This window comes from Acanthopagrus latus, chromosome 22, assembly GCF_904848185.1.
Source record: "Acanthopagrus latus isolate v.2019 chromosome 22, fAcaLat1.1, whole genome shotgun sequence".
Taxonomy (NCBI): Eukaryota; Metazoa; Chordata; class Actinopteri; order Spariformes; family Sparidae; genus Acanthopagrus; species Acanthopagrus latus.
Window position 1 is genome coordinate 11,047,044 of NC_051060.1, and position 26,817 is coordinate 11,073,860.

Genomic DNA, 26,817 nt, shown 5'->3' on the forward strand with positions numbered 1-26,817 from the left:
TTCATCAAGAAAATGAGCAGATAAATCGAAAATGAAAATAATTGAGGTAGTCACTTGCAGCCCTTGGCGTTCAATTGATGACAAAGCTGAAAAAGTTTTGAGAGAGTTTGGTGCTGCATGTAATGACTCATGGTTAGTACGACTTTTGCAGTGGAATTCCCAAAGGGTAACCTACATTCTGCTTTTTGCATTTTTGCTATTCAAGTTTGCTACCTAGTAGGCTAAAAGTAAAAAAAAATGCTACTGGAGAGCAATTTACCCACACAGCACCACCAGCAGCAGCAGCAGCAGCAGCAGCAGCAGCGGATATGTGGGAAAATGTAAAAAGGGTCAGAGGAATGAAACCATCAAACAGCACTGGACTGGTGCTTCAGAGAGAAGATGGGTCATTTTAGTGGTTATTTCTGCTCCCAGTACAATTTTCAAGTTGCGGCACACATGCCTCTCAATGATGCTGTTAGACATGTATATATTGCAAACACATGGGACTACTCCAGCCTAAAGTAGGGAGTGTGCTCAAACCAGTTTGGAGTTCTCCTCTCGCCTAAAAAGTTTGTCATGCAACCTACAATTTTTATGTTCGTTCCTCCAAATCCATACCACAGCCTTGCTTATTTTCTAGGCACAGTAAACAGACCGGGTGCAGTAGCTGGTGCAAGTACACATGCACACCTTGTACAGCCTCACATGCACACACACGCTTACCAATTCATCAACTCATGCCCTGTTTCTTTCTGTGTCTAAGCTCACAGTAGAATGGAGCTGGGCAGAGCAGCTATTGTGTCCCTGGTAGAATTAACTATTGATTTTCTCCTCAGCATTATCAATGCTGTTCTGACAACAAAACAGCCAGGATACACTCACACACACGGGCCCACACGAACACACATGCGCAGACCCACACTTTCTGCTCGGTGCAAGATGCGCCTTTGTGTGAAGCAGCACAGCCCAACGGGGGGAAAAGCACAAGTCAAATATTAACACGCTACTGTAATGAGCACACACCGACAGTACACAAACCACGATATATGCAGATCATCAGATATACGAGACAAACTGAGCCACACATGCATTAGGATAAACACTATCCCATGAAACATTAGACTGTGTTTATGAAACACATTCATGCATTGTTTGTGCAGCCATTGTGCAAATCTGTAGGCCTCAATTATTCTCAAATTGATTGGGATACATGGGTATAATTACCATAAACAAATGTCACAATGGTCACGTCAATTATCTTGTTCCAGTCACCATTTGCGTTTTCAGAATTGAGAGTCTAAAGGCCCTTTCTCTCTCAGCGAGCCGCTACTCAGTCCCACTCCCCAATGTGTGTTTATTTCCAACTTTACCAAAATAGAAAAGTATGTCAGATAACTTTTTTCATCAACTTTTCTCTCCCTCCACAATGAAACTCTAATAAAGCAATCTAGCAGTTTTCACGTCAAAACTACAAAAAACAAATCTAAAATGTACCACAGGATCTTTAGGAGCTGTCATCTTCAGGGGCAATCATTCTGATAATTCACAGTTGTTGTACACACGATGACAAGTGTCAAGAAAAAAGAAAACAGCTAAGATTTAAAATGTGGGCGAACTGGAAGCCCTCTCTCTCTTTTCTCCGTCGGCTGCCTGTCTTTGTTATTGACAGGAAGGATACACCGGTGTTCCAACTTAGCACCTGGCTAATTTTAGCTCCCTGGAGGATTCCTAGTACACAGACGGAAACACACACACACCTGTTGGTGGTCATGTGACATGTGTCTTTGGCACAATGTCATTGATTAATTCGTAGCTGTCTTGAAGTCAGTGACTGAAATCTGACTGAATGCAATTACTTAGAAACAGGCAACATATCTTGAGCACCAGTGCAGGCGGGCACACAGATACTTCTTTCTTCAAATACCAGGTTTAGTGCAAAACTCCAAAACGCCACATAATTAAATAAAGAAAAGCAAGAAAGGGCTTTAACTTCCGGTCAGTTATGCAGTATAGTCCCATAGCTTCTCCACACTGCCTGTCAGTGTCAGTCAGTGTGATTGTCAATGATTGAAAGGATGATCAGTTATTCCTACACGATACAAAGCCATTGCTGAGCTCTATAGGAGAGAGTCGTGCATGGACCCGAATCTTCTGGAAGTCGTCACATCTGATTATGCACTGATTCTGAGCCATTTCACAAAGGGAAGAGAGCACAAAGATTAACTTTTGTGATTAAAAAGCGAATGATCTTCACTCCTGTTTATCAACCTGACTGCAGCAGGGATCCGCAGGAGTGACCTTAAATGGCGGGTGTGTATGTGCTGTGTTGACTGCTGACTGGAGCTGCTGTACTGCTGTAAGAGAAAAGACCAAACCAGAGTCTCTGGTGAGTGCTGAGTTCATTGAGAGGATCGACTGAATTCAAGCACATGGACTCATACCCACCCTTGATGCGTGCCATTGCTCAGTAGCTTAAGAGCTAACGTCAAGTAAATGACCACAAGTAACTAGGATTGGATTGGACCATATGGAACTAGAAACCACCACCCAAATGTGAATGAAGGACATTTACTTCTGAAGGAGTATTGTTACACTCTGGTATTGCTATTATAACTCAAGTGAAGGACCTGAGTACTTCTTCCACCATTGATATATATTGTGAATATCAGTATCAGCATGTTTTAACAAACTACCTCTGATTTCTTCTCTAGAAGAATAGATTAGAATAGAATAGACTATTTCTAAACTATATGAAATAGAATAGAATAGAATAGAATAGAATAGAATAGAATAGAATAGACTAGAATATTATGCAACAAGATAAAACCCTTGTGCATGCATCCAATCTCCCTCATTTCCTTCGTCCCTTCCTTCCCTTCCTCCCTTCTTGTTTTCTAGGACACACTGATTTTACTCGGGTCCCAGGCTGAGAAAGTCTGAGAGCCTTCCCTCCGGTGTATTCCATCAAATCCATTCAGCTAAGCTTGGCTGCTTTCACATTAACATAGCAGACTGATATCAACATATTTTATAAAAAATCATGACACTGGAGTGAATCCACCTCATAAAAATGTTGATTTCTCTGATGGGCAGAGAGAGCCACTTTGGATTCACGTTGCATCCACCGTGATAACTCTGCTGATTTCACATCACATCACATTCGGTCTGGCTTGGTTAAATCCACATTACCATAAACTTATAAACACGTCTGTAGCTGCTCTGAAGAGACATTTTATCAACAAATTAACTATTTCTTATATTTTCAGCATAAACCCTCCCAAGAAGAAAATGTTTCATAGGATCAGGCTGCACCTTTGATTATGCCAAAGTCCAGCAAACATCAACAGGGAAATCAATTGGTTTTCTCACCTATCCTGATATGTCTGTGTTTTTGGAGATGCAGAATGAGGTTTCTGCAGGATAGCCAACATATGAATAAGTCACAAGGATTTATTAAATAAAATTGTTGATTTCTCAGTTGGTTCACAAGCCTTGTCTGGGTTCATTCCACACTGGTGTCTCTTGTGAGTTTACGTCACATCCATCCATGCAAATCAGGCTGGTAACATTCGCATTGATACACACAGAGCACCAACGAGGCAACTTCTCTGGCAACTTCTTGGAACATTTAAAGTTTTCCCCAGTGACATTTTACGACTGTATCTTTTGGCTTGGCTCTCGAGCCTCCGGCATTATACACAGAGTCTTCTGGGTTTTAAAACGTATGTTACAAGAATGATGATGTTGATGTACAGCCTATAAAAAGAGGTCCTCACAGGAGCAACATATTTCATACCGTCCACACTATGATGTCAACTAGCTACTTGATCCTGTATGGCGTTATTCTCTTGGATGGATAAAAACATAAAGGTACAAATTGCTAAAATGGGTGTCCATTGGTGTCAATATACTTGAACTGCCGTGAATATACATAGGTGGCCCACCAAAGTAAAGTCTATGTGTGGGAAACACTGACGATCAAAGCGTGAAATAGGAAGTCTTGGCCTGGATAGCAATTAAAAAACACTAAATTAAAAAAAGGGGTAGTGCAGAGGCAAAATTGTCAGTCTATATCCAGTTGGATCCAAGATTGGCGGTATTGTGCATTTTTTTTGCCTACCTCTCCTGCAAATTTGCTTGTTTTCTCTTTTTTTGTTATGTGGCCATAAACAAGTCTTATCTTTGTCAAGAAATACGTTTTTCCTTCTCTCGCCTCAAACCAGCACACACAACATGTTGAAACCGAGGAAACTGTATAGAAAACTTCCATTCGACTTTTTATTATTTGTGTATGCTTCCAATCCCCTACTAACTCTATGTTGCCGCTCCAACCTCATCCCCTCTTATGTTCCCTGAACCTTCCTTCTGCCTGCTTCACCCATCCTTTCTCTATCACCGATGTGTCCTCCAATGCCAAATAACTCTTGAACACACCCTCCTTCCTCTCTCCTCTCCATATCAGCCCTCCTCCTCCTCCTTCTCCTCCTCCTCCTCTTCTCTTTCTGATTATCTCCTGGTGTCTCTCTGAGCTCTCTCGCTGATAGAGAGCATGCCTGGTTGACACGCCTGGTAATGAGGCTCTTAATGCAGATGGCCTCTACCGCCCTCTTCTACTCACTTTCTCTCACACACAAACACAGCATGCAGAAACACACACACCGTCCCCTCTTCCCCTCCGCAGGAGATCCACAGCACTCCTGGGTTAAACAGTAGCTGGAGACGTTTTGAAGAGGATGAAAGAAAAAAGCATGACGAGCGCTAGATTTGTCTCATCTCTCAAGCTACAGTCACCAACAATAAAGAAAAACCCTGGCGCTGCCGACACACACACACAAGCAAACAAACCCTACACACGCTCATACGTTCAAATGGGTTACTGATCTTTTTCATGCATCGGAAGAATTGGAAAAGCATCTTTGTTATCAAGTGGGACATTTTGACTAATAATAACAGTCTGTATTTTGCATGAATATTTTGACTGTTATTATGCACCATGTTATATTGATTTTGTCCCAGCTGTCAATCCCCGTTTCTGCTGAGGGCATTGTTGTTCATTTTTCATTGTTGACTATGTCACAGCCCTAACACACAAAGGCACATGATTGATCTTTAAAATGGCTGCTTCAAAAAAAAATATTATTTCTACTGAATGCAGATTGATGTGGATTTATCTGTCTGGGTTTGGAGAGATTCATCTGCGATTTCTGCCTGTACAGCGATGCAGAGGATATAAACATCATTCTGTTTGTGGTGCTCAACGCCTTGAAAACAATACATTGAAAGAATTCATCTTGTCAATGTGTTTGATGTAGAATCTGTTTGTTAAATGTTGTTTTCAATACTTATTCTTTCAACCATATTACCACACAGAAGAAGGCGAGCATCTAGTTGTGGATGTGAGGCTTGTGCAACAGTGCTAGATGTAAACATTAATGGTGTCCTCCTCTGATGTCAGCTAGCTTTGCTAGCTGAGTTTTCTATCCGCTTTTCCATGAGTGTGTACACACTTCCTTCTGCACTATGATACAATAAGCAGGTGTAATTTGGTGAAAAGTAAACAGTTCCCACATTAAACTACTTACAACAAAGTCAGATGGTAAAGAGACACTTCTGTTGAGTTTTTTTAGTGCTTTGATTACCATAAGCTGAGTGCTATGAAGATCCATTGTTTTCAAGATGACAAAAAAAAAATAAGATCGATATCTTTACAGCAGATAATCGACCAGATTATCTGCATCAGTGATTTTTCTGTCAGATTCCCGACAAAATTTAAACACATTTACCACGGCTCTGATGCAGCATCCTCGCACACAATGTCTCCAACCACAATAATATCAGATTGGCAACACATCACAATGACTAGCCTGTAAACACTGAATAAAACAAACAACAAGGTAATTTGAAACTAAATATATCAAATAAATGTAGTAGAGAAGAACGATAAAGCAGCAGAGAAAGGAAGTACTCACAAGTAACGTCTGAAAATTGTACTTAAGAACAGTACTTAAGTGAATTCATCAGTGGTTGTCCGAAATTTTGACATTTCAACTCTAATTGCTCATTTCTATAACTAATATTGCTCCCAAATATCGATTTCCACTCTGCCCTGAAAAAGCCATGTCAGTCGACCCCTACTTTATAACTAATATCTCCAAAACTAGGCCACTCATACTGAAACAATCTAGAAGGATAAACAGCACTGCAGGTAAGAGGAAAAATTAGGGATCTCTGATTGCGAGGTGAACTGTCTCTTTAAATGTACATTTATGAAGGTAGCAGCTGACAAAATCTCAGAGAAAAGTAACTTTGATCAGCAGAACCAGTAGGCCATGTTGTGACTTGTTTCTTTTAAGGGAATACAATAAGGATGGCCTGTTGGTGGGTTTACTTATAGAAATCAATATACTGTATCCCTTACATACTTCACTTACTATTGAATAAACAAGTCAATCACAATTAGAAATTTTGAGGTGAAAGCTCTGCAAATTGCACAGAATCTAAAACAGTCAAAGATTAGTACAGACAATCAGTATTACTTATTATGATGAACGTTTTCTGGGCATTTTTAACAATGTGACAGAGCCATAAGGCCAATACACTATCATGTACCTCACTGTGTGCAGTCTACACTATGAGTGTCTAATGCTCTTGAACTATGTGAGCAGTAAAATATGAGGACTCCCTAGAGGGGTGCACATAATTTGCAAGAATAAATGACATACTGTGCAAGGTGGGTAATCATTTATTATGTTGGCTAAGCAGTAAATGTGACAGGGGCCGTTCACATGACATGTATTTGTGTTGTTTTAGTACATAGCTACACTTCAGCCATGTCTGGGTCAATCATGCTGAAGTTCAACCGCTTAACTTCATTTATGGGGCTTAAAATAACATCTCTGACCTCTGATCATTCGCCATGTCTCTCAACGTTTCCTCCCAATTACAATTCAAATAATCTCACGAGCATGAGTTTCTTTTCGTGCGTGCGCTTTCCCGTCACCACGGCTGCTTTCTGTTCATTCATGAGTGCTTTTAGTAATAACTGGAGGGAGGATTTGGGTTTTTTGTTGTTGTTGTTTTTTTTTGTAAATAAAATGTTCCACTCTCTGTTCACAGTACGTTAGGCCACACAAAAGTAAAGAGAAGCCCCTGAGCAGAGTGGAGAGTTTTCAACAAGTCTGAGTATGACAAGGGGGGAAAAAGTGACATTAGTGAGGAAAAGTAACTTGCTTACCAAAAATATCCTTCTTTCCAAATTAGCTAGCTCATGAGGGCAGCTAGCTAGCTGTTGACTGATTAGCTGAATAAGAAATAAGAAAGCAGCAGCAGCCCTGAGTGACTGACACCGGGCTCATGTGGGTGTTGTCCAGCGGTAAATGACCCCCAACTGCGCACTGTATTGGTGTGTCGATCGGCATGCTGATCGCTCGGTCTCTGTGTCAGGACTCACCTCTCTGCTGGCCACGGCAGCATTGCCATAGCAACGCGGTGAGAAGCACGAGCCGCAGTCGCTTCATGTCGTCCTCTCTCGCGTGCGGGTCCGCGTGCAGCTGAACGTCGGGAAGAAGTTTGGCAGAAGTTCACCCAAACTCTGGACAACTCTCTCTCTCTCTCTCTCTCTCTCTCTCTCTCTCTCTCTCTCTCTCTCTACTCCTCCCTCTCTTCCTCTCTTCTCCCTCTCCCCAGGTCGAAACCTGGGGGCAGAGCGGAGGGAGGGAGAAACAGATGGGAAACATATGGATCATTTGAGGCAAAAAATGTGGTGCAACATGGTGGTTGATTGGTTGGTTGGTTGGTTGCTAGGTAGGTAGGTAGGTAGATTGATTGATTGATTGATTGATTGATTGATTGATTGATTGATTGATTGATTGATTGATTGATTGATTGATACTTGGATGCAATGCAACTAAGTACATTTACTCAAGATGAAAGATGTATACTGTCACTCCGTCTAGAAACTACACTCATATGAATATCTTTTGCTTCAAGATTCCACTACATAAATGGTCAATGGTAATGTATAATTAAAATAATAATAATAAGAATAATAATAATAATAATAATAATAATAATAATGATAAATGAATAAAAAACATGAACAGTACTCTGCTTAAGTACAGTTTTGAGGTACTGCTAATTCATTCGTCCTCTCCACAACACATGGGGCAGCACCTCAGCAGGGTAGCCGCTTACCACTGCTAACTGTAGCAGCAAGGAAGCTCAATTAGCAGTCGGAGCACCAAGCACTCTTGGTGTTTTTTACATTAGGACTAACTCCTCTTGAGGTACAAACTGGCTCGGATTCTTTCCATTCTGTTCATCATTTTAGTCAATTTTTAAATGTTTAAAACTAAACATATTACATATTGCTCCTTTAGAAGTTACTTCATACAAATACTACTTAAGTAAAAGTTGTACAGAATGTAATGAGGTGAAGTAAAAAGTGGAATGAAATACCTGCCTACCTGAAATATTGTACAGTAGCTGAGTTCATGGATTTCCCGCCACTACAGCTGATTGAATCCTGCCAAATGTGGTGTGTCTTACTTGACATCCTGGGACTTTTGGGAGCATACGGTGACCCTGAATTTAGACCAGTCTGTTATAGTCCATTGGCCTCATAAGTAGAATTGTAAGTGAACTTTCCACAGCTGGTATAAAAGGAGTATGATCATTTGAAGCTGTCTATGTTTGACGCTCAAAAGGTGCTAAAAAACTGTGAAACCATTAGGATTTTAAAGCGCACTTCAGTGTGCTGCAGAACTACAGCAGTTTTGGAAAAGGCAAACTTCAGATGCTACAAAGCAACTGAAGAGTTGCATCAGCACTACAGAAAATAAAAGGAGAAGAGTTGAAAAGAAACCAGAAAGGCGTACTGTCCAGAAGTGAAGTGCAGCAGAGTTGGACAGAAGTTTTGGTCCAGTTGTGTCTACAAAAGTTACACAACTGTTCTAGGGCTCCTCCTGCTGCCCTGCACAACTCACCACACTCTGGGGCAAATCTGAAGCAGCTGGGTATGAACTTTACATGTATCTATGCATTCATCCATGTGTGTAGATGATGTTTGTTACTGAACTCAGAGCATCAATAATGCTGAATATGAACACAGAGTTAATAAAAAACCCCAGCAGCAGCTTGGTGCATTCGTTAAACTTTTCAGTAGAGCATTGCGATGAGTAAATGTGAGTTTATATTGTATTTTATTTTGTTAATAATCCACAAAGGAGGTTATATTTTCCCCCATGTCCGTTTGTTTGTTGGTCGGTTGGATTGTCAGCAGGATAACAGAAAAAAACCACTGCACAGATTTCAACAAAAATTGGATGCAGGATGGGTCTCACCCCAGAACTGATCCTGTTAACATTTGGTGTGGATCTGGAATAAGGGACAGTCTTGTAATTTTATTTCTCACATTTTTAAGATTGCTAGATTTATAATGTTGTGGGGGGTGTTAACATCATTTTAGTTAATTTCACAGAGAATAATGCATTGATCTTGATGAAAACAATCAGGTGTATTTAGGTTGTGTTGGTATCTAGGACGGAGTGCAGTTTGATCCAAATCTTAGATCTGCTGGGCTCAAGTTGTGCAATTGTGGATGAGGTGAACTGAGAGTGATACAGGGTTATCAAGTTTAATATTGGATCAGGCTTGATTGTGTGAAGGGGGACTGCAGGGCCTTGGTGGAGGTATGCGCTCTACTGAGTGCCATACTATGAAAAGTGTATTTAAGTAAGTTTTGCCCTTCACTATATCCCTGGGTGTACTTACCTACTTTGCAGGTCATTGCAGCTGTTTACTTCTTCACTGTTGACAACACTGGTGTATTATAATGTTACAGCTCACCAACTTGTCAGTCACTTCATACGCCTGTGCATTTGGTTCTGGTTTTTGAGTGTGTGTGTTGGTGAGAATCTTTTGCATGAGTGTGTTTATTTGTCCAGTGTCAGTCAAGCTCCCCCTTCCAGACCCTCAGACCACCAGAGGCAGGGAGGCTGTCTCCGTAGACAGTGAAGCTGAAGATGGGCTCTCGTCCCTGGGCTCAGATCTCTGGGCAGCCCTGGAGCACCTCCGGGTCTCTGTGGGGCTGGGTGGTGTCACGGCTGCACTTGGACTGGACATCAAGGTGAGTCACATAGTGGGATTATTTTTTCAAAGCTGATTTGTGCTACTTATTATATAGAAGGCCATGAAAAGTATCTGCCAGGATATGTGTGTATATATATATATATATATATATATATATATATATATATATATATATATATATATATATATATATATACATCCAATAATGATTAATCGCTGTTAAGATTTTGAATGAGTAAAATGAAAAAAAAAAAAGATTGACCATACAACCAAAATGGACACAAAGCCACAAAGACGTATCTTGTAGAAAAAAATGAAGTCATTATTGTGTGTTATCTAGTTAATTGACTCGTTGTTTCCTTTATCTGTTCTATTGATTTTAAACTATTGTAGCACACTCTGATTTTGCAGAGAACATAGATCATGTGGTAACAAAAAAACTTCCGGATTTCATGATTTATTAATGATGAACTGATAATTGGCTGTTAAAGCAGCTGCTTCAGATTTGCATATATGGATATAGAAAGACCCGTGCATCATGCATTATCATGATTAAGTAAAAACTACAGTAAATATCTACCTGCACTAATACTATGTGACAATTATGCATATAGATACAAGTATTTATACAGTCACAATGTGATTAAAAGATATTATGTTGGTAAAAGTGAAGTCACTCATATGAATATTACTTGCATAAAAGTACATTTACTTAAAGTTCCGGCAGTAAATGTACTTAAGTACAGTTGATGTTTTTTTGTTAATCTCACAGTGATTGAAATTATGTCATTCAAACACGCATCTCTTTGGACCTGATGCAGCATGCAATCTAGTAACTAGTAGCAAAAGTCAGCATATAAATGTTATAGAGTAAAAAGTACAATATATGCCTCCATAGCTGAAAATGGAACTTGCAAATGTTACATTCAATCACTGCTTTTCATTCTTATGTTCTTGATATTGATTTTTTTGTTGTTGCATACAGCCTGCACCTTTATGTAATTTTGAAAGAACAACAATATAATTTGTTTGTACATTTATTTGTAACTGAACTTAGTCCTCCTGTGGGAGGAAAAAGATGCTGTTATAGTAAATAGGGTGACTCTACAGAAACTATGAACTATAATAAAGTGGTTTTGATCAGCAGGTTCTTTCAGGAGGATGAAGAGATGCTGATTCTGACTCACAGTGATGAACTGAACAGAATCTACGGTGAGCAGAGCCGATCGCCTTATGACAACATCGCAAACATAAATAATCCCAGCTGTGATGAGACCAGGAGAAGCAGATCATCTAAGACTGATTATCCCAGTATGAGGGAGAGACCAGCTCCAAATCAAATGGGGTCCACCAGCAGCTCTTGGCAGGAGAGCCCAGCTTTTAAAGAAACCAGAGCTACTGTTATCTCCTCCGGACCCAGTACCATCACCATAACTTCAGCAGTTTCCACTGCAGGCCCACTGTGGTTCAAAAACCCCGGAAGTTATGGCAAAGGGAGAGTATCTTCTGAGATGCATGCTGACAAGGCGGGAAGCAACAGTGAGGAAAGTTTCAATCAGAGTGACGAGGGAGGATCCTGCCGGTTGGTCGGGCTGCTGAGAGGGAATATGCAAAAACGGAGACTTTTGGAAGATGGAGAGGAGAAAAAGGAAGGAGAGGAAGCTGTGGAGGGGCCTTCTCAGTTCTGTCCCAGCCTTGAAGAAGAGAGAGCAAGGATGAGCCCAGAACTGGCAGCCAGCACTGGCACCACAGATCTGAATCCGTCTGCCACCATCACCGCCTGGGAGGCTGGCTGGAACGTCACAAATGCTATACAGGTAAGAGATCTTTCAGATACTTCCGCATTTCATTCCACTTTCATGTTCAGTTTAAAGGACAGTTACGAAGGTTTCCACAAATTAACTAGCCAGCCGTGGCCCCTTATTCTTTCATAATACCACTTTGTACTGGACAGAAGAGACCTTAGTTTCAGCTGGCAGAGATATGCTGGCTTTTAATGTAATAAATTAACAAAATAAACTCACTAAATGACAAGAAATTAAATGCTTGTCCTCATTAAACAGAAAAAAAGTAGTGTCTTTCGTTTCACCGAACAAAGAAAGGCATAACTGTCCCGTTTACGCATTGTAAAACACGCTCCTGCAAACTGCCTCTAAACGCAGTGGAACGGTCTTGGTTTGTCTCTCCACAATCAATTCACAGCGTGATATGTGAGAGTATTCAAGCTCTACGCATTGCCCAGTTCTCTCTTTTACCTCTTCTGCTTCATTCTCTTGTCCCCGCCTGCCAGGTCTTCTTTCCCCAAAGTCATAGTCAAGGTCAGAGCTGTCGTAAATCACCTCTGTATTGTAAAGAAATGCAACACCTTGCATTAAACAATAGGGGTTGTACTGTGTAGATTTTACATAAGTGCGGACACAAAATAAAATTGGGTGAAAACGATGCATCCCTCTCGATCCTTTTTCGTGATCTTTGTTGTCTTTAAAGTAACCCCGCATTGCCCCAAATAAGTATATGTAGTTGAAACATGATAAAAGTGATTGCCTAATGAATGTTAAAAGTTATTCAATCTAGCCATGAAGCACAAACGTTCTCTTTATTTTTAAATTTTGAAATAGCTGCTGAACAGCAATCATTTCTAATCAAAGATAATTATTAATGCAGCTGCAAACTTGAAATTGATTGTTTTGTTCAGTTTCAGCACTTTATTTCACTCTTGAACTCCTTGAAAGTCTCGCTTCCTAACAGTCTCGCCGGAGACAAATCCAGAATGTAAAGCCAACTGTTTAGGCACCAATCTGCACACCACATTCAAGAAGCATTAAACCTGCAGGCTATTCAGTCTGCTCCCATTATGTTTCAATATTACCAAACAATGTTTTCTGGTCCTGCCAGCTCTCCAGTCTTCATAATCAAATAAAGCGTGAATGAAATGGCTTTAAAAAAAGAAAAGCTCTCAGTCACCGCGTGTCCCCGCCGCGGTAACGCTAATAGCTTATTATGCTGTAAACGCTGGGCCGTATTCAACTACTGTACTCATGTAAATGTGCTCCTTCACTGAATAACTGCAGCGTAATTGAACGGCATCACTGGGTCCGTAAAGAACATTATGACATTAGGGCATCAATACAGTGTACGCATGCATACACACAGTCAGTCACACACAGTCAGTCACACACAGTCAGTCACACACACACACACACACACACACACACACACACACACACACGTGCTGACAAATTAAGGCAAACATGTAAACATATTCCTTCAGGAGTTGAGGTGAATTTACATTAAGACTGCTGTTAACACGTGTTTAATCATCATTAGCGTTAGTGTTTCTACATAAATACAAATACCATTACAATGCATGATATTTAGTAGATAAACAAGTACTTTACAGTATGTGGTTGGTTTATTAACGTCTCTCTATCTGAGTGGCGGAGGGTCCCAGTTTTCATCAGAGACCAAGAAAGTCTGTCTCTAATGAATCATGATACTGAATTAAATTGCGTTTTTAGATATATGGATTCTCACTTTTTTATGTATTTCCAAAACATGTTGTTCGTCATAGATCATACGGTACATGTGAGGGGTTTACAGATCCAGTCCTCAGCTTCCGGAACTGCTCACTGACTCTTTGGAGCCACTCAGATAAAATCAAACATGTTTGATATTTGCGATTTGCGAAGAACTTCCGACAACAAGCAGTGAGACAGCTGGCGTCCAAGGTGCTGACAAGAAGAATAAGGTACCAGACGCAAAGATGGCGCCCATTCATACCAATGAGAACTGCGTGCCGTGTGCATAAGCCAAATAAACACTTTACTTCTTGATTATGCGGCCCATTGAATATGCACAGTAAGGTTTTACAAGTATAAAAACGTCATTGAACAAAAATTCATAAGAGAAAGAGGCATGTTCGGCCTCATTTACAGGTCCTACTTAAAGTTTTCTTTCATCTTTTTTTATAATGGTGGTAGTGGAAGCAGGGGAATTTTGGCTGTATTAGCATGAGTGACCAGTTCACCTCCCTATCTATGCTCTAATAAAACCCTGAGGCTGTTGGTGAACCTCCTAGCCCTCACTAAATTTGCCAAGAACCTGTCAAGTGTGAAGTAGATCGGATGAGCGGTTCTCGAGATACGCACTTGACATCCAGACAGAGAGAGATTCCTCAACAATATGTATAATATTTCATTTCATCTGATATTTGTTTGATTGTGTCCATGTCCATAATTTGTCTGTGATTTGATATGAAGCATTTTTTCTTCAAACTCTGCTAAAACAGTATCAGCTTCCTCTGTAGCTGTCGGGTCGGTTTATGTTTCATAGCTCATCTGTTACCTGCAGCGCGCTTTAATCAGGAAGCACAACCAAATGGATTGCTCGGTAATCCGTTTGGCTGCGGTCACGGATAGGTTAAGGTAAGGTCACTGCGGGATCAGTGATGTTGTTTATTATCAATTGGATGCTTTTGTTTACGTTTTTGCTGATTTGTTTCACACAAATAAATACAAATATAAAAAAAAGTAGGTGTAAGGGCGTAGAACCCTGTAATGGCCTCATTTAAAAACCTCAACCGACAGACATGCAAATGGTGAAATACAACATCCAAGATAATAAACACAATTCAATTACTAATTTAAATTTAAATGCAGCGTAATTGCATTATGAGTAGCAGTTCCTCAGGGTGATCATTATTATTCCAAATCAGATGAGAGCATTTCTTTCTGTAAAAGACAATGACACGGAGGAGCTGTTTAAGACTCACAGTGATGGATCGCCACGCAGCAGCGATAAAAGATGCAGATGATAATCTGATGTATGAACACCTATCATTGCAGTAATGGCAGATGCATTTGTAAATGGGCGAACAGATGTCTTAATAATGGACAAAAAGAACAGCAGTTTTATCTCCTATCAAGGCTAAAAAGAAAATATGTATTTTCCGGAGGTGGTTTATTGATGCCAATATAACTGACTGTCTGCCAGCTTAATAAAGTTTTTATTAGAGAGCAAATTTGCTGCCAGAAATGCAAAAGCCAGCTCCAGCTCTCAAGGCCCCCGACATGGGAATATTACGAAACTCAGATTTAATTCCAACCTGACTGCTAATGAGGGAGCTCCATTTGTGTGTCATCATTGCAGATTAGAGACGCGGACCTTTTGTTTTTCTGACGCTGAGGAAAGCTGGTATCGACTCAGCCGCCTATGATTATCTGTTTTTAAGCGTCATTTCATCTTAAACTGGGTTGAAAATTTCAAGATCCAAGTTGTTTTAAATGGGTTTTTTCAAATCCAAGCACAAGCCTGCAGGGAAACGCAGAATGTCCCCATTTTGTTTTGGAACGATTGCTGTCAAAAGTTATTTGGTTCATCGTGCTGCCAAATACATCCCAAGACCCTGCGAGACGAGTGAGGCTGAATACATGCTGCAGGTTAGTGCAGCGAGAGGGACATTTCTGCAGTTTTGGTTTCAGCTTTCACACATCGGTTTGTAGATCTCCTCCTTTTATCATCGTCATTATCGTCCCCATTATCTGGAACGAGGAATCATTATCATTATCATTCCTTGGGACTTCATCCACTGATTGTTTTCTCAATTGACAGACTAATCATTTGGTTAATAAATTATTAGACACACGCCATAACAATGACAATCTTCAAATTGTTGTTTTGACGCCAAGTAGCTAACCACATTCCTCTGAAAAAAGAATGTATTTGGTATTGTTTGCTTGTCTTGCATTTTTTGCTACTAGACAGTAAAAAAAAAAAACTTGTATTGTGTTACTAGTATAGTCCTCCTGTAACTTTTACCAAAACTATGTACAAGAACGTTACAAGACATCACACAAACTGACACCTGACTGCTGGAGAAACGGTCAGAGCTTCATTTGGTTGAGCCTCAAATCCGACTTGGTTAGGTGAAGGAAAGGCTCATGCTTTTGGTTTAAAAAAGCAAGCCATGTTAAGGTTATGTTAATAAACTCTTCCGAGAACTCTTTTAATCAATCAAACCAAGACGACATCTTAAACTTGCTAAACTTGTCTGAAGACCAAAACCCTTAAAATGTTAAAGTTTCTGTCAAGTAGCCCATGACAGACAAAAGCATCAAATTCTCCAAATCTTTCAGTCCATTTTTATTGTTTCCCTTTTATTTGTTTTAAGTCCAAAAGCCATTACAATTACGGAAATCATTTGTGCAAAAGTTGCATTTTTACACTGTGAAAGGCTCGGACACATCCTTGTCAGATATATTTTTTATATATTTGAACAAATAAGATTTCTTTCAAGAAAAATATTTTGCTTCCAATTTTTTTTTAAAATGTCAAACCTGTCTTTTCTTGGCCCCATCCTGCTCTACTTCATCCCCTCATGGTGGGAAGTGACATTTCTCCATCACTTTGTCGGCATGGGGGCATGTGCTTGCATTAAATATTGTGCATAACCTGAAGGGCAGCCGTTGAAGTGTCCCACCTGGGAGGTCCAGACGGGAGCAGCGAGTGTGTAATCTCTTATTTTCGCAGCATAGGTCGCCGCTGCCCGGCGTCCAGTCTTGTGCGAGCGCAAGGTACGAACAGAAAAAAAAAAAAAGAGGTTGTGTTGCTCTCCCGACATTCCTTGAATAAACAGATATTAAAGGTCTCTCGGGTGTCGGATGGGAGCTGAAAAGAACAATGCTCTGAGGGGATTTTCTTTTCTTTTTTTTCCTGTTTTTTTTCCTTCTCTTATTTGTGATTGGGAGCTTCTTCAGGTTGCGCCCAGAGCAGCCAATGAGGAATTAGCTGGCAGAAACACAGAGAGAACGAGCAGCGTGGGGAGAGAGAGAGACAGAGAGAGACAGAGAGAGAGAGAGAGAGAGAGAGAGAGAGAGAGAGAGAGATGAAATCAGATACTTGAGCGTCAGATTTCTCTCAGACTGCTTTCATCCCCAGCAGCTCCATTTGAACATCAAAGCTCCATCAGCATATGCCTAACAGACTCCAGTTACAAAATAGTAACTTGAAAGCGGAGAGACTGCGCGCTCGTCTGTTTACGCGTCCACAATGTGTGTCTCTGCTTGTCTGCCTGCGCCGACGACGTGCTGTGATGTGTTTCCATAACTCTCCCTCGCTGAGTCTCCATGTTCCAGCATTCAGAACGCAGCAGCCCCATCAAAGTCGCTCCTTGTCTCCTCTGATCTCCCCCCCTCTCTTCCTCCCTCCTCCACCTCGCGGGAAACCTCCCGCCTCTCTAGCCGTGAGGTCGTGCACCCTCCCCACCCGCCCCTTCCTCACCCCTTCCTTGCTCCTTCTCCTTCTTTCTTGTCATCTTCCTCGTCCACCTCCAGTCCCCCCCACCCCCCCACCCCTCTCTCTCTCTGGCAAACGTTTTCCCCATTGGTGACGGGCCAAGGCTCGACACTCCTCCTCCTCGTCCTCCTTCTGCTCCTGCAGGTCCTCCTGCATCCTCGAACTCTCCAGGCGTCGGGCCAGAACTCTCCTCTCGCCGTCCTCGTCTTCCAACCACGAGCAGTTTCTCCTTCCTCTCGGTTTCCTTTTCAGTGCTCATCCTCATTCCTTTCCCCTCTTCTTGCAGCAAGATTGTGGAATATTCACAGCATAATTATTTTCAGCAGTTGTTTCTGATGGAAACTTGACCTGTGTGAAACGAGCACCCTGCACCATGCGAAGATGGCTTAAGTTAGATTTCTCATTTGCACCTCATACCTTATTGTACCTTACATGTCTCAGAATGTTCACCCCATCCTCTTGTGCAAGGGGATGGTTTCAGCTGGGAGATACGGTGTATGCCTCGCGCAGTCGTTGCGTTTCACAAGCTCTCTTGGAATTTTGTGCTCTAAATGAGCAAAACTCAAACTTGCAAAATGTCAAGAAATTAACTCATCTTGCTTCTGTTTTCCTTGCTTAACAGAAATGTGGAGAGAAGCTCAACTGCCATGTTACTCACCATGGAACACACGTCATTGAAAAATGCACATAAACAAAATAAAATTCAGCCACACTATCTTGGTTTTTTACCTGTGCTTACAACCAAGCATAGCCTACAAACAGCAGCAGTTGTCGATTACCTTCGGTGATGCGGTGCCCCCTATGTGTTTGGAGCTCCCTTCGAAGTCTGGCTATATGACATATCAAAGCTTTAACTGCTCAATTAACAGGACGCACCACAAGAGAGATTTTGAGGGAGCTCATTCAATCTGGTCTTGGTCTGTTCCTCCCCGCCCGTGCTCTGTCTCCCCTTCTCTCTGTTCTCCCTCAGGGTATCTTCGTGTTGGGTTTACCCTTCGCTCTGGTCAGGTCGGGTTACGTGGGTCTCGTTCTGCTGGTTCTGTCGGCCTGGGTCTGCAACCACACGGGCAGGATCCTGGTGGCCTGTCTGTATGAGGAAGAACAAAGGTGAGGTTTCAGTAAGCCAGCCGCAACGTCGCTTTATAATTACATCGCTTGTATTACATGAAATTCAATTTTTTTTGGTACCTATGTTAGAATTTCTGCAGACGGCGGTCTCCTCTCTGCATTTTCAATGATGGTGACTATCATTACTGACAGCGGAGTTCTCTTATATACATAGAAATAGATATATTCCCTCTGTTCTATCCAGTGGGGAATCTAATCCAAACAAAGAGCAGAGAGTTTTTAGAGTCCAAATGTGTGTGATTCTGGTCGTAGAGGGAAAGTGAACATGATGTGTTCTGTAAAACTGTGGCGTTTGTGTTCGCTTTTGCCTTGTGGCTTATGGATTGAAATGAGTTTAATTGAGACGCGTTTGAATTTGAAATACATCTCTGGCCCTAAAACAAACCAAAAAAAAACGACAGCCAAAAATCTCATTGTGCTCACTTAAAACATTTCTTGAGGCGAAGCTGTGCTTTCTATAAAAAACACTCTGAGCTCAAAGACAACATGAAGTAGCCTTGAAAAAAATGTGAATTTGCGTCATCACATGAAGAAGGTGCTCGCATCTTTTCAGCGGAGGGTCTGGCTCAGTGTCAAGAGTCCGAGTGCGACGCAGCTACCAGGACATCGTGGAGGCCTGCTGCAAAGGGCTGTGGCCACACTGGCCTGGACTGGGCGGCTGGATGGTCAATGTAGCTCAGGTAACACACACACACACACACACACACACACACACACACACACACACACACACACACACACACACACACTCCTTCTCCATCATCAAGTTTAACCACTGGACATAAGATGTCACTGTAAAGACCATTCTCACTGTTTGTGCACTGGTAGCTGTATACTGGACCATGATCTGTGATGTCACAAATCAAAACTCTGCACTAAAACTGCCTGCTGGGTTTAGGAAAAACTTGTTCACAAATCACAGTGTTACCTCTTTAATGTTCCTACTTTGCGCAACTTACCTTCTGTTACATTTCCCCTCTGTTCCGCTCCGTTGCGTTGTTATGTCACATTAGGGTTCATTCACGCTGTGTTATGTTACCTGACGTTACGATACGTGCTTGTTGAACCTGACTGCCCATCCGCGTGGCCTCCCCACCAAACAGACATTTCGCTCTTCATACTCCTTTATACTTCCTCCTTCCCCGCCCTTAATATTTACTATGGCTGCGAGGGAGATTTACACTTTGAGGAATGAATGTGAAGACAGTTTGAAGCTCAAACGTTCAACTGTGCGCAGCAGAAGAAAAACATATTTCTGGCTGGAGAGCGAGTTCAGAATATCGTGGATCATTATCTGTTTTGTTTCAGAGAGAATATTGAATCAAACTGAATTGCATTAGAGCCCAGTGAAAGTACATAATTCTTTCGGATTTTTAAAAGGAAAGTGAGTTTTTCAGACATCACATTGGATTGCTTTGCCTCTGTGGATTATTTTAGCATTATTCAAAATGACCTTGACAAACAGGTGGATTGAGACGCCCTCTGTTTCTCACGATGAAAAGGAAAACGCGTGAAGTAATGTCCTTGTGTGTCTTTTCTCCAGGTGATTGAGCTGCTGATGACCTGCACGCTGTATCTAGTCGTCTCCACCAGTCTGTTATCTGACAGCCTGACGGGGATGACTGTCCCCAGATCAGTGTGTTCTCTGGTGTCTCTGATGTTCCTGCTGCCCTGTCTGCTGCTGACTGATCTCAGGCCAGTCTCCGCGCTCAGCCTGCTGTGCTCCCTGGCTCACATGCTGATCAGGTGACTCGATTGAAAGCGGCATCACAGTTGTCCTGCCAGAGCAGCGCTGTCAGCTGATTGCTACCAGCTGACAGAACTCACCAATGGTATTAAATCAAGACAGCAGGGCGGTCTTTATAATCTGCTCTCCCTCTCAGTCTTGTGATCATTTAGCAGCTGCTGCTGGTTCTGCTGTCTGCTGCCACCTGCTACACACCGGCACCGCTGTTACTGGGTGTTTGATTTATCTGTCATGCCAGGTGTCTAGCATGATACAAGGGGACAGAAGCCTTCCTTGGGTCATCAAGTCATGTTTAAATACACATTCCGTCTCAGCGTATTCCCAGATGAGTGAGGATTTAAAGGTGCAGTATGTAGTTTTGGGGAAGAGGAGAAAGATCTACATTTATGTTTTGTTGATGCTTAAACAAACTTGATAAACAAACTGACCTTAAAGGACAACACAATTTCAGACTGTTTTGCTTTGGTTATACATGGCGATGGCGGACCCCGCCACCTTTCTTACTTCACACAGTGTTCTGGGGAACTTCTTGTCCTCTGAGAACAGCTTGTTTATTCACAAATGGAAGAAATGCATATTTCTGACTTTGTATTATTGCTTCTTTAATACTGAGAATATTCAAAATCCAAGTAAGAGTTTCTTTAAGCATACAGAAAAATATTTTATCTGGACCTCTCTCTGTTCATCCTGAATCTCTCGCTGTTGATGGGATTAGTTCGGGATCACCCTCAAGAACAGAGGTCAAATCACCAAACAGAGGCAACCTTGTCTTGCTAACACATAACATACCATATTTAACTATTTCTGTCACTTTGAGTATTTTTACTACAAATGCAACGTTTTTTTCTATCGTGTTGTGCCAGAGTGTATGCATTGAATAATGTGTGATTTATACCAAAATGCAGAAGCACCAGTTTGAAATGCATCACCTTTTCATATAGTATGTAGTAGTAAAAAAAATGTGAACAAAAACCTTATTATGTTTATTCGCTTCAACTTTCACCCTTAACTTTATCTGTAATAATCAAGTAAACACACCAGGTTTATGTATTACTCTTCAGTTAAATAAATCAGACAAACATATTTAATTTATTCACGTGATTCACAAAACTTTGTGTTAAAAGTGATGCTTGAAACCTATGTTATACAATTTGATGAAAGATTTGCACACACATCAGTGGTTTGTCTTCTGGTGCTTTGAATCATCTGTGGTTTCATGGCAGTAATTTGGGTCAGAGTTATTTATTCAATGAAAAAGAATGTTAGCTGAGCGTACGTTAAAATTGCATGTTACAGATCTTATATATCTCATCAGAAAAACTAAAGATTCCCGCCTTCTGATCATTGCAACATGGGCTTTTGAGCCAAAACATTTCTTTCAGCTGACTCACTTTGTTTTAAAACGGCTTATTAAGCTTAGGCAGTTGGAGGATGTTCTCAAACCGAACAGGGACAATTAATCCTTCTAATTATCTGAAACTGTAAAAATAGACAAATTTGGGGATGCATGCATTTCTTTGGACATTGCATACGTTATCAAATTAATGTCATTACAATTCACTGTCCCTTTATTCATTTCTGCTTCTTTTTATTATATTGTGTTGTTTACAGTTCACTCATGTCCTTCTTTTGTTTTCCTCATCTGTCTTTGGACAGGACTTCTGACAACTGTACAACTGGACCGTCCTGTACGAATAAAAGTTGAACAAATGACAAATGACAGGATTATTATTAGATTCATTGTAAATCAGTATCCTCTATTATTTTCTCCTCCCCCGTCAGCCTGTTGGTCATGCTGTACTGTCTGAGCCGAGCCAGCAGCTGGTCCTGGTCCTCTCTGACGCTGTCCGCCGACCCGGAGGACTTCCTCGTCTCTGTGGGCGTCATCATCTTCTCCTACACCTCGCAGATCTTCCTCCCTCCTCTGGAGGGCAGCATGGAGGACCGAGGGCAGTTTAACGCCATGCTGGGGTGGACTCATGGTGCCGCCTGCATCATGAAAACAATGTTTTCCTTACTGGTTAGCGACACAGGAGGTTTCCTCTAATTTCAGTGACATGTGTGAAGAGTTTAAAAAGCTATTTTCTCATTAAACAGTGTCCCCCAAAAATCAAGAAGGAGATGAAATTGGCTCACGACATCTGGCTCACGACAGCAAACCCAATCAAAGGAGGGGAGAAGGGACAGACAATTGGCGTGATTGATTGACCGACTGCTTTGATTGCTTCCTCCATTAGGCCGTGTTGACCTGGGGGACGGGGACCAGCGAGGTCATCACAGACAACCTGCCCTCTGACCTCCGACCGCTCGTCAACCTGTGTCTGCTGGCGAAAGCCCTGCTGTCCTACCCTCTGCCATTCTACTCCGCCGCTGAAATACTGCAAACGTGCCTGCTTGGAGGTGAACGCCACTGACTGTATTTCTATATCCACACCACTGACCCTGCCCAATGTATTGATGAAAGAGTTCCTCCAGGACATCCGTCAAAATATATTAGTTTGTAGCCATCAGAGGTGTGTTGGTTGGAGGATAACTTCACCCAAAAATAAAAATTGAGATGTTATCTACTCACCCTCATGCTGATGGGAAGTTGGTCGCAGCCAAGGCCTGGAGGAGGGTTGTCCATTTAAATCCCCTTGATGTCGAAGCAAGTGAATCACTGACATCTTTACTCTTTCGTACTGCCACAGTTTCCCTTGAGCATGATACGTGATACATGATTCCATGGGGTCATCAGTAGGAATCTGTGGTTCGACTGAGCTGCATCTCAGCTGTTGTTTCAGTGAACATTAAAGTCTCGCTGAAACAGAATACGAGCCTCCAGTTACTCTCTATGACGAGCGTGATTAGCCCACAGACCCCCGCCTCTGTCACGTTCTCGCATCCACCTCCGAGCCTCCGTGAACTACCATAATTATGGCTCTAAAAACAGTCATTATTAAAGGTGAGCAGTGAAGCCATTTGTTTTGCAAGCATATGTTTTGAGGAACTAAGCATTTCGTTAAGGAAAACGTCTGCCGGATACTTAATTACAGGACAGTAATTGTGTTTTCACACTGTGAGCAGTACGAGCAACAAGTTCTCCTAATTTCAAGATTTTAGCTATTAGATAACTGAGGCTTTCTCACAAGAGCCATCATTAAGACAGTTCACAGCAGACAACATATGAAACATACACCACTGTACGAGCCACTAACACACAAACCAATATATACTCCAAGAGAACATTAGTGAACATTAGCTCAGATGTAAATTTAGCCGCTTAAACAATTTATATATGTACAAATAATACATTGAATCTATGGGATGCACCAAAAATCAAGACATTAGAAAAATGGCATTACATATGACAAGAAACATATTGAACCTAAAAAAAAAGCATGCCATTCGTTTCCCTTCTTGAGCTGAGTGATCAGGGAAACTGTTGACTGTCAACACATGTGTCACCATGTCTGAACTTTCCATAATTGTTGACTGTCAACAGCCGTGAAGTCATCGGTTTACAATACTCGTGTGATGTGATGTCGTCTGATGATGAATACTTTTACCAGGGAGATTAACAGAAAAGAAGATGACATAGGTGTAAGGTGTAAAGGTCCCCTTCCCCCCCCGTCCTGCATGTCCGTCCACTCTCGATTCCCTGGTGCTTGTAATGCCTCGTTAAAATGACGTCACGCTGTAAATAAGGAAATTTGCGGTCTTTAAGCTGGAGGCTGACGACGCCTCCACACAGATGAAACATGGAAAACAATGACTCACAACTGAGTAATCTTTAAACAAAAATTGCTCGCAGGTCAAAACAAACGGTGTGCCCTTTTCAACCTCTCGGCTTCGATTCCTCCTACAGACGCTGCGGTGTCATCCTACTCCAAACACAGAGGTGTGTCCAGCCCGGCCCTGCTGGTCCGCGGCGCCCTGCTGATGACATCATACCTCCTGGCTCTGCTGGTGCCCAGGTTCTCCCTGTTGATGGGTTTGACAGGCAGTGTGACCGGGGCGGCCATGACACTCATACTGCCGTGCCTGTTTCACCTCAGACTGCAGTGGGGCCGCCTCGCTGTGAGGGAGCGGCTGATAGATGTGTGTATTCTCAGTCTGGGGGTCGTCTGCAGCGCGTCTGGAGTGATTTGCTCAGTGAAAAGACTGGTGGAAGGACTGTAGGAGGGGAGTGACGGATGGATGGACAGGTCATTTGGGTCAGTTTGTAGAAAATGACAGCTGCGAGCTCCCCCCCTACCCTTAAAACTTTCCTTAGAGAACTTTCACCGAGTCTGCAATCCTCTCAGCTTCCTTGAGCATTTTAAGCATGTTTCAGCTCATTGTTTTGGCTGCTTTCACTGAAAAAAAAGCTCCATAAATACATTGTACAGTACTTTCCCAGCACCAAACAGCAGAGCGACAAAGTTAGCCAAGTCGATTAGAGCACAGAGCATTACATAGGAAAAGTTTATTTCCGCTCCCTGAGCTCCCACATGGCCAAACATTGCTAATTGCAAGTATAAACATACTTGCACAAAATATATGTAATTTTTTTGAAGACATGGAGAAAGGTCAGATGTCTAACAGAGACACTTTGGTTTGATATCAGATCGGAGCTAGCAACTGAAGGCAGCAGTAGTTGAGGACATAGAGGCCATCTTTCTCCAGAAAGTTAAATATTGTTGCTTTGAGTAGTGTGGTAACTGTTTCTATCGTGAGGTGTAGATACGTAAAAACATGTAGTGTTGTTTATTTTCTGCCATAATATTAATGATTAAGCATTTACTTTTAAAAGAACAAGGCAACCATTTGAAGCAGCCCGTCCTCACCAGAGACATTACAGCTGTGGTGGTCTTTGGTCACATTTATTGTTCGGCGGCCTCTAGTGGTCGTACAAATTGGCGGAACAGTGAATGTACAACGTCGACTATAACCAGCCAACTCCATATGTGGAGGTAGATGTCACCCAGACTGTCACCAAGGAGACTGCTATTCCTCAACCTTACCAAGAAGTATGAGCACCTGGACCAAACCGAAAACTGTGACAGTTTCAAAATGTTGGCTGTGTTTCAGAGAATGTTAACGTGTCGTCAAGTTTTAGGATGCAATGGTTAACTGACTTAAGTGACAGGCTGTATGTCTGGTCAGGGGTAAAATGCTCAGCAAAAATCCAAAGCCAGACTGAAGTGAATACTTTGATTATAACCTATTTTATCTGCGTAAGTGTAATCATCTAGTATTGAGTTTAAGCATGAAAGATTCACACGTCGGCGCTGTGAAGTCGAAGAGTTCATGGCTGAAATGCAATCACAGAGAAATTGTAGATGTCATGTCGTACAATTTGAAAGCAATAGCTTGTAACAGAGGTCGCCAATGTCAATGTGAGATTAAAGCAGACGTTCTGTATGAAGCTTCATCATCATTTATCTGTCATTCATGAAATGCTTTTAAACAACTTTGTCAGTTACCCTTCATACAACACGCTGAACACACTGAACATCGAAGTATTACAGTATTATAAGAAATATAAGGTCAATTCAATCCTTTGGTTACCATGGTGACATACTCCATATGGTTCCAAGCGAAGTGACAAAAATTTTTTAAAAAATCATGACTTCTGCCACGTGTTTCTTTGAGCTTCTTACGCATATTCACCTGTCAGCACATGGATGATTTGTGGCATCCTATTACAGGAAGCATCAAAACTATTACATCTCATTTCCCACACTGCCTAGATGTGAGAAGAAGAAATCGAACTATATAAAATTCTTGTTTTTCAGGACTGACACAAAGTGGGTCAGAAAAGGCGAAGATCGTCCCAGTTTGTTTTCATACTGTGACTCAAAACCGTACCCTGAAAAGTGCCGATTTTTAGTTCCCGTCTCTGGTGTCACTGTAAGAAGACAAGATAATTATGGCCATTAGTGGAACAGGCTGAACTACAACAGTTTAATCTATTTTTGAAGATTTAATGTCTTGATGAACATTTTTTTTGCTGTGCAGCTTAATTGTAAAAATTGCTCAGTGACATAAGTGTGTATAAGTGAACTTTATCTTTGTACGGGGAAAAAAAAGTCTAATTAGCCTTCAGGGGGTAATAAAATGTCACAAAAACTATTACTTATCTTCTTCCCCTTTGGACCGGAGGAGATTGAGTGATGTTGTCTGAATTTGTAATGTTGAAATATGTATGGAAGGAACGTGTGTGTGTGTGTGTGTGTGTGTGTGTGTGTGTGTGTGTGTGTGTGTGTGTGTGTGTGTGTGTGTGTGTGTGTGTTTGGCAGGTGGGCGTACTTTTGGCTTTGGTCCTGCTTCTGTTTATGTGCTTCCAACGCACTGTGGAAGTGGGTTGAGCCAAAGTGAGACAGAAAAGAAAAGAAAAGAAAAGAAAAGAAAAGAAAAGAAAAGAAAAGAAAAGAAAAGAAAAGAAAAGAAAAGAAAACTACAGAGGACACTAAAATGGTTTCATTTTTCACCTGGTCAAAAATATCTTCCGAAAATGTGAAAAGTGAGAGGCATGAAAAATGAGCAGGGGAAAGATAAGACTGAGAATAAAGGGGCAAAACAAGGGAACTGAATCAAAGTTGAATTAAAGAAGG

At 41.6% G+C, this 26,817-nt stretch overlaps 2 protein-coding genes across 6 annotated transcripts in view; one reads left to right on the forward strand and one right to left on the reverse strand.

The window, feature by feature from the left end:
• Nucleotides 1–7,596, reverse strand: part of lama2 (laminin, alpha 2) — a 193,327-nt gene extending 185,731 nt beyond the window's left edge. For all 4 annotated transcript variants that reach the window (XM_037086256.1, XM_037086255.1, XM_037086254.1 and 1 more), the window contains exon 1: nucleotides 7,433–7,596. In XM_037086256.1, coding sequence (XP_036942151.1) covers nucleotides 7,433–7,499 — 67 coding nt within the window. In that variant the 5' untranslated portion in view covers nucleotides 7,500–7,596. The remainder of the gene's footprint in view (nucleotides 1–7,432) is intronic.
• Nucleotides 7,597–7,952: 356 nt separating this feature from the next.
• LOC119012431 (vesicular inhibitory amino acid transporter-like) lies at nucleotides 7,953–26,145 on the forward strand. Of its 2 annotated transcripts, XM_037086257.1 has the most exons (9): nucleotides 7,953–7,995; nucleotides 9,927–10,108; nucleotides 11,216–11,888; nucleotides 18,335–18,471; nucleotides 19,046–19,172; nucleotides 20,036–20,238; nucleotides 22,022–22,259; nucleotides 22,477–22,639; nucleotides 24,087–26,145. In XM_037086257.1, the coding sequence occupies exons 2-9, from the start codon at nucleotides 10,005–10,007 to the stop codon at nucleotides 24,398–24,400; spliced, it is 1,959 nt and encodes a 652-aa protein (XP_036942152.1). In that variant the 5' UTR covers nucleotides 7,953–7,995; nucleotides 9,927–10,004; the 3' UTR covers nucleotides 24,401–26,145. The 2 variants fall into 2 exon arrangements, with proteins under 2 accessions (XP_036942152.1, XP_036942153.1); XM_037086258.1 differs by lacking the exon at nucleotides 7,953–7,995 and having other exon boundaries at nucleotides 9,463–10,108; nucleotides 11,219–11,888.
• Nucleotides 26,146–26,817: the final 672 nt, after the last annotated feature.

Excerpts from the sequence above, each read along its gene's own strand:
- LOC119012431 (XM_037086257.1), top strand. The coding sequence starts at position 10,005 with ATGGGCTCTCGTCCCTGGGCTCAGATCTCTGGGCAGCCCTGGAGCACC. Across the intron at positions 10,109-11,215 it reads CACTTGGACTGGACATCAAG|CAGGTTCTTTCAGGAGGATG; the intron begins GTGAGTCACATA and ends GGTTTTGATCAG. Across the intron at positions 20,239-22,021 it reads CTGGCTCACATGCTGATCAG|CCTGTTGGTCATGCTGTACT; the intron begins GTGACTCGATTG and ends CTCCCCCGTCAG.